Raw genomic sequence first — 12,605 nt, 5'->3', positions numbered from 1 at the left:
CTCTGTTATTCCTTTGTGAATATCATTGACAGTATGGTTATTCATGTGCCATAATATGTCTTTGATTCATTGCTCTTTTGCTTGTTTTTTTTTCTTTTTCTTTTTCTTCATTTTAGAAAGAGAAATGGAATGAGAGAAGGGAAGAGGGGCAGAGGGAGAGAGAGAGAGGGTAAGAGAGAGGGGAGAAATCTTAAGCAGGCTCCACACTTAGTGCTGAGACCAATGTGGGGCTCAATCCCTGGGATCATGACCTGAGCCGAAATCAAGTGGGATTGAGTGGGATGCTCAACCAACTGGGCCATTCAGACGCCCCCAGTGTCCTGTTCTTTTACATTTCAATGGTAATAATTCTCACTCCATTGAGCATTTATAGGAACTAAATTAGAAAACCCAAGTGGAATATTTGATATATGGCTAGCATACTGATAAGTATTTTTTAAGTCTTTTAAAAGTAACTTTAATTTACTTTTTAAAAATTATCTAAATATAAAATGATATCTCCCATGTACTAATCAACTGAGATCTTGATGTAAATGTCAAGTAATCCTGTACTTTTATTTTGATATCTGTATTGGCATTCACTTCACAAACTCTCACAAAGCTTGACCTAATGGAATTACAGAAATAAAAAGCCATGGACAAAATTTATGGAATTCTTCCTGGCATCTGGAAAAATTTTATTTATGTTTATCTTATTTATGTATTAGTGTTTTAGATAGAATCAGCAAAATATATAGGAAAAATCTTAAATTTGATGTGAGGTAAATCCTACCTTCAATTACAGTTTCATTGATTTGATATATTGTTAGAGTGTTTCTTTGACCAAACTGGAACTCAATTTCCACATCTGAAAAAAATGGACTATAATATATATCTTGAAGTGTTAATGTGAAGGTTTAATAAAATGATGTATATAAATTTCTTAAAGAGAACTTCTTGGCACATAGTCAGAAATTAAAAAACACAACTAATTTATCCTTTCCTATTATTACTGGTTCTAATACTAATAGTCATGCCATTGTTCTCTTTCACAAATTACTTTTAGAGTTTAATATGCCTCATTCAACAAGCTGTGTTAAATGCCTCTGTTGGTATCAGAATAAGAGCAACAAATAAGTAGAAAACTTACTAAAAGGCAATGAGGAATCTGTTGTTTTGGAGCAGGTATTTTAGATAATCTTCCTTCTCTTCCAATCACCTCCTTCTCATTTTCTTTCCTTTCTTCAAATTATTGTTTGGATTGGAAAGGCACATTTCTCATCCTAAGCTCACTAGGCAAAAGAACAAAAGAATGTTAGAGAAGAGTGCTAAAGTATCTTTTGGTAAACAAAGAATCCAAAACCATACATCAGTAGCAGCTCGGACTTTTTGCATTGATCCCTGGCTGTGCTGCAGATTTCAAAGACCACCTTTAATTTCTGATACTGAAAACAAATGAATTAGTCCCCCTTTCACAGATTCTCCCTGTCTAGCATCTCCACATTCTCTAGCCTCTCATTCACTTTCTCACCTCCCAGCCACGGACTGTTTCTAGATCCAAGACTGACAGGCTTTGTGAGTGATTTCTGATTCACCCACAAGAAGCTTGCCTCCGGTCTCATCCAGAAGCCCTTTTCTTTGACACAGCTTCGTTACATTCCAGAAGTCACACAATGTCACCTGGAGCCATGTGATTGAAGACACTATTTCAAAAACTCCTAGACCATCAAATGGTAGTTTATCTGATGCAGACATTTGAGAGACTAGTTAGATAATCATGCTAGCCAAGATGAGGAAGTGCTAGAGTAAGGGAAAGGGGAAAAGAAGGAGAAGATGTGGGAGGAAGAAAAGAGGAAAAGAAAACAGAATGAGGAACAGAAGGACTAGGCTTTCTGCAAAATGAGAAGAGATAATCCTTCATGGACAGCATAATTTATTAGTTATATAGCCTTGAACAATCCATTTTATGGCTTCAGAACTTTGCTTCTTTAAACATTTTTTTAAATGTTTATTTTTGAAAGTGGGTGAGGAGCGGGCAGAGCGAATGAGAGAAAGAGAATCCCAAGCACTTCCCCTCACTGTCAGTGCAGAGCTCAATGCGGCACTCAAACTCACGAACCACGAGATCATGACCTGAGCTGAAATCAAGAGCCAGACACTTCACCAACTGAGCTACCCAGGTGCTTCCAACATTAGCTTCTTTATCTATACAAGGGGCATTGATAATATTTGTGTCCTAGTAATGTGGTGTTATGAAAGTGTAGTCACTAGTCTCTATCATTGTTCAGGAAGGAAGGCTACCTGCTGTAGCACCTTCCTCAAAGAATATTTTACTTCTTTATTTCTCAAGCTGTAGATCAAGGGGTTCAGCATAGGAGTGACCAAGTTATTCAGAACCTGAACAGCTGCATTGAGCCAGGGATTGGGGGTGGGCTGCAGGTAGATGAGGAGCACCGGCATAAAGGAGAGGAGGATGGCAGTAAGGTGGGCACTGCAGGTGGAGAAGGCGCGGTGCTGGCCCTCTGCAGAGCGGATCTGCAGGATGGAGCAGACAATGCAACTGTATGAGGTGAGGATGAGAAGGAAGCAGCTGAGGGGCATGAGGCCCACGCTGATGAACCCAACCATCTCCAGGGCTGAGGTGTCAGCACAAGCCAACTTCAACATCACCGGGATATCGCAGAAGTAATAGTCCACTTCATTGGGGCCACAGTAGGGCAACTGGAAGGTGAGCGTGCTTAGAAAGGTGGCCTGAATGCAGCCAAAAAACGAAGTCCCCACGGCCAGGATGGCACACACCCTGTGGCTCATGATTACCGTGTAGCGGAGAGGGTAACAGATGGCCACAAAGCGGTCGTAGGCCATCACCGTGTACAGGAAGCACTCAGTACAGCCCAGGAAGTGGTAGAAGAAGAGCTGGGACACGCAGCCGGCATAGGAGATGACCCGGCTGTTTCCTGAGAGGTAGAAGAGCATCTTGGGGGAGCTCACAGAAGGGAAAAATATGTCACACACAGACAGTTGACACAGGAAGAAGTACATGGGGGTGTGAAGCCGAGTGGAGGAGACAATTGCCAGTAGGATGAGCAGGTTCCCCGTAAGAGTGAAGATGTAGAAGCACAAAAACAGGACAAAGAGCATGGCCTCCAGATCCTCCGTGTGTGGGATGCCCAGCAGGATGAACTTCGTCACCACTGAGGTATTCCTCATCTTTATCAGATGTTGGACTTCAAATTAGAACATAGGTGTCCAAAGTGTGAACGCTGATGTAAAACTGAGAAGCTCTCTGATGGATGTGTAGGTTTCATATTTTAACAACCAACAATAAACCTTTTGTAAGGACATTTCTACATAAAAAGACAAAGACAATAAAAACTTTTTACTATATTCTGAAAACTTTGGTTTGGGCCAACTTAGATTAAGTTCACTGTATTCTATCTTTCCCAGACATTACAGTTAAAAACTCTGGAGTAGCAGCCCAGCTGGCTCAGTCAAAAAAGCATGAAACTCTTGATCTTAGGATTGTGACTTCAAGCCCCATGTTGTGTATAGAGGTTACTAAAATAAATAAAACTTAAAAAAAACAACAATGCTGGATGAAATACAAAATGCATTATCTAAAACCTCTCGAACATAAGCAGAAGGAAGCAGATTGTGAAAAAGAAACAAAACCTGTAGAAGAATCCCACACAGCTGTGTTTCTACTTTTTCCTTCTTTCTCTTGTGCTTTTGAGCTGAGAGGGTGTCACTATTATAGAATTGTGTGGTGGCTGCTCCAGAAGCTAAAATTCTAATAGATAATCCAGCTCTTTGACAGGAGAACTCAATAAAAGGTGCTTCCCAATCAAGACTGTGAAGGAATATATGGTCCCTGCCCCCCCACCTCTTTTTTTTCCAGCCCTGCCCAAGGAAACTCTGAATTTATGTGGTAGCTGTATGAGTAATAAAAATTTTCAGACAAATTCTAACTTCTGGAATTGGAGGATTCTCACACTGAGGAGAGAGAAGGAGAGAATATTTATGTGAAAACATACTGGGCTGTATGTTGGAGATATGTTTTGAATGTTTGTTATACTTTAATAAAGCTATTAATTTAAGGAAAGAGAGAGAAAGAAAATTACCCAAAACCAACATGTAGTTACAATGCTAGATGCAGAGGAAAATGAAGGCTCCAAAGAAAGAGTCAGTGAATCCTGAAAAACAAAAATCAACTGTGTTTACCAGAAGCTTGTTTCTTGTTACGTACTCTAGACATACTAGAACATTGTCTGCGTGAAATTCTGACTTATCTGGATTCTGTCCTTGAAGAAGTTTTATCTTCCTCCTTTGGTCAGTGAAGACTCAAAGTTCTCTGATCCTTGACTGTGAACACACACAAAGATTAATTTGCCATTCCAGGTACTATCCCTAAGATAATGAATCCGTGATCTTCTTGATTTCTAAGTCCTTTTCAAGTAAAAGTTATCTTCAAGAATTAAAACTCTAGCAGCTCCCAACAATTGGACCCCAACACTTCAGTGGATAAGAAGCAAATGATGTCTCTGAGAGGTGAGAAAAAGTCTGAACATGCACACTGTTCACAGGGAACATGGTGGAATTTTCTGTAGTATGATAACAAGATAACCCAAATCACATTCTCTGGTTCCCAGAAGAACCCAGAGTATCCCAGCCACAAGAACTAAGATGAGGTGTTTATAAAATAAGGTACCAAGAGCATATACCTCTATTGAACACATTCTTTCCCTCTGGGTCACCTCCTTCAGATCCCTTTGGACATTTCTCATGATTCACAGTGGTAGCTCTGAGGGAGCAATTAGATTAAAATTAAGCACATTTACCCTCAAGATGAAGTAATAATAGATGTTTTGAAATGAAAAATATCTGCATCTCTTCCAAGTCTACTTGCCTGGAGAATGGACTCCAATCATGACTCCAGGTCTTCAGGCTGAATATGTTTTTTGCCTCCCTTACTTGCCTGTCTTACATGTGGTATTAGTATTGCAGCACCTTATTTTCAAGGATGTAAACAATTCTAGGACTATGTAGATATCTACAATGAGTATCACTGTTGCAGACAGGCTGTAATAAATAATAAGGGATTATTTAATTATTATCTTATGTGTTTTTTTCTAGCAAATGCACCTTACAAAAAAGCATTAATAAGCTAAATACATTTAAAGGAAGATTATAAATTGGTAAAGTACCTTTAAACCATCTTATATGAAGAAGGTTTAATAAAAATAGCAGTAATATGTATTGAGTATTGCTTGGGTACTATGCTGATTTATTTTTTTGTCCTTTTGTGTTTAAATTTAGGTCTCAAAACAATCTTATTAAATAAGAGAGGAAATCAAAGCACTAAGAGTTTTAGAACTTGATCATGTAGCTACAAAGTGAGCTGAGGTGAAATCTCAGGTATGATTCCAGACCAAAATTTCAAAATTTTCCACTTCAGCTCCTGGGACATTTTGCTTACAAAAGCAGAGACATGACACATGTTTTCAAATTCGTGAGCAGCTGCTAATTAGAATTATTATGTGCTTTTCCATGGCGAATAACCAGTAAAAAAGAATGGAACTAAGAAAAAGTTAGATTTCATTTCAGTATAGAAAGAAAAAAAATAATACGATAAGATGACTTGCGAAGGATTGAGTTCCTATCACTATAAGGGGGTAAGTATGGGTAAGAGGGCATGCTTGCAGGGCAGAGGAGGCCTTTGAGCACAACTGGTCTGGGCTCAAATGCAAAGCTAGGTGGAGACACACACACACACACACACACACACACACACAGAGCAATATAAAGGAATATTACTTAGCTATATAAAGGATGAGTTCTTGCCATTTAGGACAACATAGATGGACCTGGAGGATATTCTGCTAAGTGAAATAAGTCAGACAGGGAAAAACAAATACTATATGATTGCACTCATATGTGGAATCTTAAAAAAAAAAAAATGAAAAAAACAAAAAAAGCAGAAAGAGACCCATAAATACAGAGAACAACCTGATAGTTGCCAGAGGGGAGGAGGCAAGGGATGTGAAAAGGGAGTGAAAGGGAGATGGAGGTACAGGCATCCAGTTATGAAATGAATAAATCACAGCAATGAAAGGTACAGTGTAGGGAATGTAGTCAATGGTATTGTCAGCTTTGTATGGTGAGAGATGGTAGTTACACTTGTGGTGAGCTTAGCATAATGTATAGAGTTGTCAGATCACTGTGTTATACACCTAAGACTAATGTAATGTGTGTCAACTATATTCAAATAAAAATAATAAAAATATGGGGCGCCCGGGTGGCTCAGTCGGTTAAGCGTCGGACTTCGGCTCAGGTCATGATCTCACAGTTCATGGGTTCGAGCCCCGCATTGGGCTCTGTGCTGACACCTAGCTCAGAGCCTGGAGCCTGCTTCAGATTCTGTCTCCCTCTCTCTCTCTGATCCTCCCCTGCTCATGCTGTCTGTCTCGCTCTCTCTCAGAAATAAATAAAATATTTTAAAAAAATTAAAAAAAAACATAAGTGGGAGAAAATCAAAGGCCATTTAAAAAAAAGAGTATAATATATCTCTACTGCTGGAAGCAATAAACAAAGGCTTTATATTTAAATATTCAACTCACTCTCTTAAGTTTAAGTAACAAAGAAATACCTCTCTGACAGTAGGTGAAATTATTTGGGTATGGTGGCCTAGATGGAGTTGTTTGGGCCCCAGACATCATTGTACCATGATTTGCCATGTTGGCCCATTTGATTTCAAATCTACTTAATTTTTTTGGGTCTCTAAGGCTACATACTTAAATTCAAGAAAGATTAGACTTGCTTTAGGGACTTCTTGATTGTTGACAGGATTTAATGACTTAAAAAATCAGGTATTTACAGGTTACCATATCTGTGCTGGGATTTGTCACAGAAGAAACTCAGGACTAGTATTTCTTAATCATTGTACAGAAACAACTAAGGATGCTAACAGTTATCTTAGAGATTCTTAGAGAATTCTCCAAAGTTCCACCTCATTGATTTAAACTAACCAAGAAGTCACATATATCACTTGAAGGGGTTCATGGGAGCAGACCTGCATTGGATAAATATTAGTTTTCATATAAATATTTTATAGGGGGATAATAATTACCAAGAAAATTATCAAGATCCTCTAGGTAGCAGGCATTTTGCCATTTGGAGATTACAGTCTAGTGTGGATTTGGACAATACACAGATCATTGCAAACTACAATAATAGATGTCAAAGAAGAAAAATATTGGGTTGGGGACAATAACAACACCTCCATTGGTCTGTAAGTCAGATTTAAAGTTCTGTGCTTTTCCACAGTGAATAACCACTAAAAAAAAGAACTAATAAGAAGTTAGACTTGATTTCAGACAGAAAGAAAAAAAATGTTTCTTATGTATGAAATAGAGGGAAAAAAGTTTCTTAAGTATGAAGTAGAGGGAATAACTCAGAAAAAGAAAGTATGGGGTAGGATATAGTGGGAAAGAGGCTTTCCCAGCTTAGAGATGTGCAAAAACTAAAGATTACGGTTGTTATATTGCTATGATTTTTATGTTTTTGACTGCATAAAAAGAAAAATTTGGCTAAGCACTTCTGGAAGATACTTTCATTGTGATTGAAAACTGAGTTTTTGTCAGTTGTACCAAAGACAAGGGGAGGCGGTGATGGTAGTGGCATTAGTTGGTTCTTGTATCCAGGTCATCCCTAGTACTTCTTTTTTTTTTTTAATATTTTTTAATGTTTTTATTTTATTTCTGAGAGAGAGAGACAGCATGAGCAGGGAAGGGTCAGAGAGATATGGAGACACAGAATCTGAAATAGGCTCCAGGCTCTGAGCTAGCTGTCAGCACAGAGCCCAATGCGGGGCTCAAACCAACAAACTGTGAGATCATGACCTGAGCCGAAGTCCGACGCTTAACCGACTGAGCCACCCAGGCGCCCCATCCTTAGTACTTCCAATCTGTGTCTCAGTGATACTCATGAGAGAAAAATCCAGAGAACAGTGACATCAAAAGGCCATAGGAGTAGGAAATAATTTGAATAGAATCCCACTAACTGAGGATGTGTATTGACAAATGGGCTGAAATTAAAGATATTAATTCATACCATGTAACAGACAACTACTGAGACTAATAAATGATCTTCATGTTATTTCTGATCACAAGAATATTCTTCTCTCTAGCATTTTCTTCAGGGCAACATTGACATCTTTATTCCTCAGGCTGTAGATCAGGGGGTTCAGCATAGGCACAATAATAGTATAAAACACAGAAGACACTTTCCCTTGGTCCATGGAGCTCACAGATGATGGCTGCAAGTACATGAATGCAGCAGATCCAAAGAAAACAGCAACAGCTGAGATGTGGGAGCTGCAGGTGCTGAAGGCTTTGGACCTTCCCTCAGTAGAGCGGATGCGGAGGATGCTGGCAATGATGAAGATGTAGGAACTAAGGATTGTCACACTGGGGGCAAGGATATTAATTGCACTAAAGACTAGAATCAGTAATTCATTGACATGGGTACTAGAACAGGAGAGCTTTAAGAGGGAAAGAAGATCACAGAAATAATGGTTGATCACATCAAATTTGCAGAAGTGAACCCTGAACAAGCAGCCTGTATGAACAAATGCACAAACCAGGGCTATAAAGTACACTCCCCAAATCAGGGAGAAACAAGCCTGAGGGGACATGATGATATTATAAAGCAGAGGGCTACAGATGGCAACATAGCGGTCATATGCCATTGTGGCTAACATGTAACACTCTGAGATAGCAAAAACAAGGAAGAAATAGAGTTGAGTCATGCATTCAGGGTAGGAGATGGTGTTCATCTCTGTCACAAAGTTCACCAGCATTTTGGGGGTAATGACAGTGGAATGGCAGAGATCAATGAAGGACAAGCTGCTAAGAAAGTAGTACATGGGGGTGCGCAGGTGAGCACTGAACCCTATCAGTGTGATCATGCCCAAGTTCCCCACCACTGTGACTGCATAGACTCCTAGGAAGAGGAAGAAAAGGGGAAGCTGGAGTTCTGGGTTCTCTGTTAGCCCAGCGAGGATGAACTCAGTCACTGTGGAAAGATTTTCTGCTGCCATGTTCCTCTGAGTAGTTTCTGAAGAGGACAGAGAAAAACATGATTATTGGGAAAACTTCATTATTCTCTATTTAAAGTAGGATGCCCCAGATAGATAATTCTTGTTTTATTTTTTTTAATGTTTTATTCATTTCTGAGAGAGAGAGAGAGAGACAGCGTGAACAGGGGAGGGTCAGAGAGAAAGGGAGACACAGAATTCGAAACAGGCTCCAGGCTCTGAGCAAGCTGTCAGCACAGAGCCCGATCCGGGCTCAAACTCATGAACCATGAGGTCATGACCAAAGTTGGACGCCCAACCGACTGAGCCACCCAGGCACCCCAATCATTCTTGTTTTAGATATGCTCCTGGCCTATATGTTCATTTAACGCTAAGTCAATTTACATAAGTGAAATTCATCATGGTTTAATATTTATTAAGCTTCATTTTCTTTTTTTAATTATTTTTTATATAATTTTTAAAAATATTTTTATTTATTTCTAGGAGAGAAAGAGAGAGAGACAGCGTGAGCAGGGGAGGATCAGAGAGAGAGGGAGATACAGACTCTGAAATAGGCTCCAGGCTCTGAGCTGGCAGTCAGCACAGAGCCCGATGCGGGGCTCGAACCCACGAATCGCGAGATCATGACCTAAGCAAAAGTCGGACGTTTAACTGACTAAGCCACCCAGGCGCCCCTTTTAAGCCTCATTTTCAAATATAGTAACTGTGTTTTATATAAAAATAACCATGTTTGTAAATCATTAAAAATTGCCAAGTGTTTCCTAATTTGAACATTTCAATGGTCATCAAGCCAATATTTCTAAGTTGAGACTCAGAAAACTAAATATTTAGAGAAGCCAATGTAAATGAGTAAAACTGGCTTCATGACACCTTGAGGTGACCAAATGCTGCCTAAGGGTTAAGAGTCTGCAATTAACTTCTGGCAGGAGTGAACGAGATCTTATGATTTTCAGATCTTTCCATTTTAAAAATATTTACCAGGAAATAAATTTCTACATAAAATCTTCAGATGTTTAAATATTGTTATTCAGATGAAACAATGCTACAGCTATCATTGTACAAATCTACCAAGTGGATTGGCCCACCATTAGTGGCGTTGTGGTCCTGGACCAAGTATTTTCCTGACTTTGCTTGAAAAAAAGCAGTATGAGTAGTGGTTAAAAGGCAGGCCATAAATTCAGATTCTGATACCATCATTTAGTTAGTAGCTGATACCCTTGGAACAAGTCAATCAATCTCTGTGTTTTGGCTTCTAAACTTGTAAAAGAGAAATAATAATATTATCCACCGTGTCATAAAATTGGGACAGATTTATCAATTGGAAAGTTAGCATAATCAATTACTGTGTTGTTTTAACTATTAATAGTTTATCACTTGGAAAATAAGCTGTAACTTACTGACTTCAAATTACAGAAACAGAAAAGTTAATATCTCAGTCCTTCTTTGTCTTCCTTCATCTTTGGTACAAAGCAGAGGCAAAATGAGAAAACATAATTACAAACATCCTCCCTATGCAGTTAAATGGCAAAAGGATTATTTTATCATTACATGCGCCAAAGTAAACATTTCAAATGGATTAGAGTTGAATTTATGTAAATATAGAAAATACAGAAAAATCTAAATATTTCTAGCTGATTTCTGCACCAGTATAAACCTGCAATCAGATCAGAGCACAAAGACTAAAACATCAGGAAGAAGGGATTAAAGAAAATCTTTAAGACCATGGAGTAGTTTTAGATTAAAAAAAATATATATATATATATGTATGTATGTATGTATACACACACACACACACACAAGAATAATAACAAACAGGGGCACCTGGGTGGCTCAGTTGGTTAAGCATCTGACTTTGACTCAGATCATGATCTTGCAATTTGTGGGTTTGAGCCCCTCNGTGGCTCAGTTGGTTAAGCATCTGACTTCGACTCAGATCATGATCTTGCAATTAATTTGTGGGTTTGAGCCCCTCGTCGGGCTTTGTGCTGACAGCTAGCTCAGAGCCTGGAGCCTGTTTCAGATTCTGTGTCTCACCCTCTCTCTGACCCTCCCCTGCTCACTCTATCTTTCTCTTTCACTCAGAAATAAATAAAACATTTTTTAAAAATTAAAAAAAGAATAACAAACACAAAAGAAATAAATAACAGAAAACTAACCATAAAAATTGTTTCATTGTACTTCATCAAAATTTTAAACTTCTCTTTAAAAGACACCATTAAGAAAATGAAAAGTGGGGATGACTGGGTGGCTCAGTGTCTGACTTTGGCTCAGGTCATGATCTCATGGTTTGTGAGTTTGAGCCCCACAATGGACTCTGTGCTGACAACTCAGAGTCTGGAGCCTGCTTCAGATTCTGTGTCTCCTCTCTCTGTCCCTCCCCCACTTGTGCTCTCTTTCTCTCTCAAAAATAAATAAATAAANCACTGTGGCCTGGAAGGTGGGGCTTGAACTCACCAACAGTGAGATCATTACTTGAGCCGGTAGCAAGAGTCGGACTCTTAACTGGCTGAGGCACCCAGGTGCCCCAATATGTACAGTTTTTAATGTAAATACAAGCAAAGTTTAAAAGTTTAAAATATATGAACAGATACTTCACAAAAATGTATTTGAATAGTTAAGAAGTATATGAAAATATACTCAATATCATTAGTTGCTGAAGACATGAAAATTTAAAACTAAATGAGACACGCCTACACACCTCCATAGGAGTGGGTGATGAAGAGTCACAAGCACCCTGGCAATACCAGAAGCCTGTGAGCAGCAACTGACTGATACAAAACTGGTGGGGGACTAATATTGTTCAGCCGCTTTGGGGAAGAACTTGGTAATTCTTATAGATTGAAATAGACATTTAATCCAACAATTAAAGTAAGTCCAAATTAAAACAGACCTAGGATGACTTAGTGGGGAGACTGCTTGGGATTCTCTCTCTCTCTCTTTCTCTCTCTGCCCCTTCCCCACTCTCATGCACACTCTCTCAAGCTCTCTCTCTCTCTCAAAATAAATAAACTTAAAAAGAAAAACAACAGTTGCTACCAACATTAGGTAATAGCAGCAGTCACATATATATATTATATTAAATATTATGTGTGTGTGTGTGTGTGTGTGTGTATAATTAGGGGCTCCCGGGTAGCTCAATCAGTTAAGCATCCGACTTCCATCTAGGTCATGATCTCGCCATTCCTGAATTTGAGCCCTGTGTGGGGCTACGTGCTGACAGCTCAGAGCCTGGAGACTTTTAGATTTTGTGTCTCCTTCTCTCTCTCTCTCCTCCCCACTCATGCTCTGTTTCTCTGTCAAAAGTAAATAACACTAAAAAATAAATAAAAATAAATTAAAACAGACCTATTTTATCCAATAATTCATTTATCAAAAAGAAATGTAAACATTTATTTCTACAACATTTTGTACAAAAATGAGCACGCCAGCTTTATTCATAACAACCCCAAATGTGAAACAACTCAAATGTATGTTCATCAGCTGATGAATAGATGAATGAGTGGTAAAATACATATATATATATATATATATA

The 12,605-nt window shown here is 38.7% G+C and overlaps 2 protein-coding genes across 2 annotated transcripts; both read right to left on the bottom strand.

Moving 5' to 3' along the window:
- Positions 1-2,256: 2,256 nt before the first annotated feature.
- LOC144228704 (olfactory receptor 10D1B-like) lies at positions 2,257-3,189 on the bottom strand. Its single transcript, XM_077760598.1, has one exon. The coding sequence runs from the start codon at positions 3,187-3,189 to the stop codon at positions 2,257-2,259; it is 933 nt and encodes a 310-aa protein (XP_077616724.1).
- Positions 3,190-8,140: 4,951 nt separating this feature from the next.
- On the bottom strand, positions 8,141-9,136 carry LOC144228693 (olfactory receptor 8G1-like). The gene has a single exon (XM_077760587.1). It carries the CDS (start codon positions 9,074-9,076, stop codon positions 8,141-8,143), a length of 936 nt encoding a protein of 311 aa, XP_077616713.1. The 5' UTR covers positions 9,077-9,136.
- Positions 9,137-12,605: the final 3,469 nt, after the last annotated feature.

The sequence above is a fragment of the Crocuta crocuta genome, unplaced genomic scaffold (genome assembly GCF_008692635.1).
Source record: "Crocuta crocuta isolate KB4526 unplaced genomic scaffold, BGI_CrCroc_1.0 scaffold335, whole genome shotgun sequence".
NCBI classification, from domain to species: domain Eukaryota; kingdom Metazoa; phylum Chordata; class Mammalia; order Carnivora; family Hyaenidae; genus Crocuta; species Crocuta crocuta.
Note: the sequence above shows the minus strand (reverse complement) of the source record. Positions and strands in the feature narration are given on the sequence as shown.

What these genes read in the sequence shown, in the direction of transcription:
- LOC144228693 (XM_077760587.1), bottom strand. Translation starts at nt 9,076, where the DNA reads ATGGCAGCAGAAAATCTTTCCACAGTGACTGAGTTCATCCTCGCTGGG.
- LOC144228704 (XM_077760598.1), bottom strand. Translation starts at nt 3,189, where the DNA reads ATGAGGAATACCTCAGTGGTGACGAAGTTCATCCTGCTGGGCATCCCA.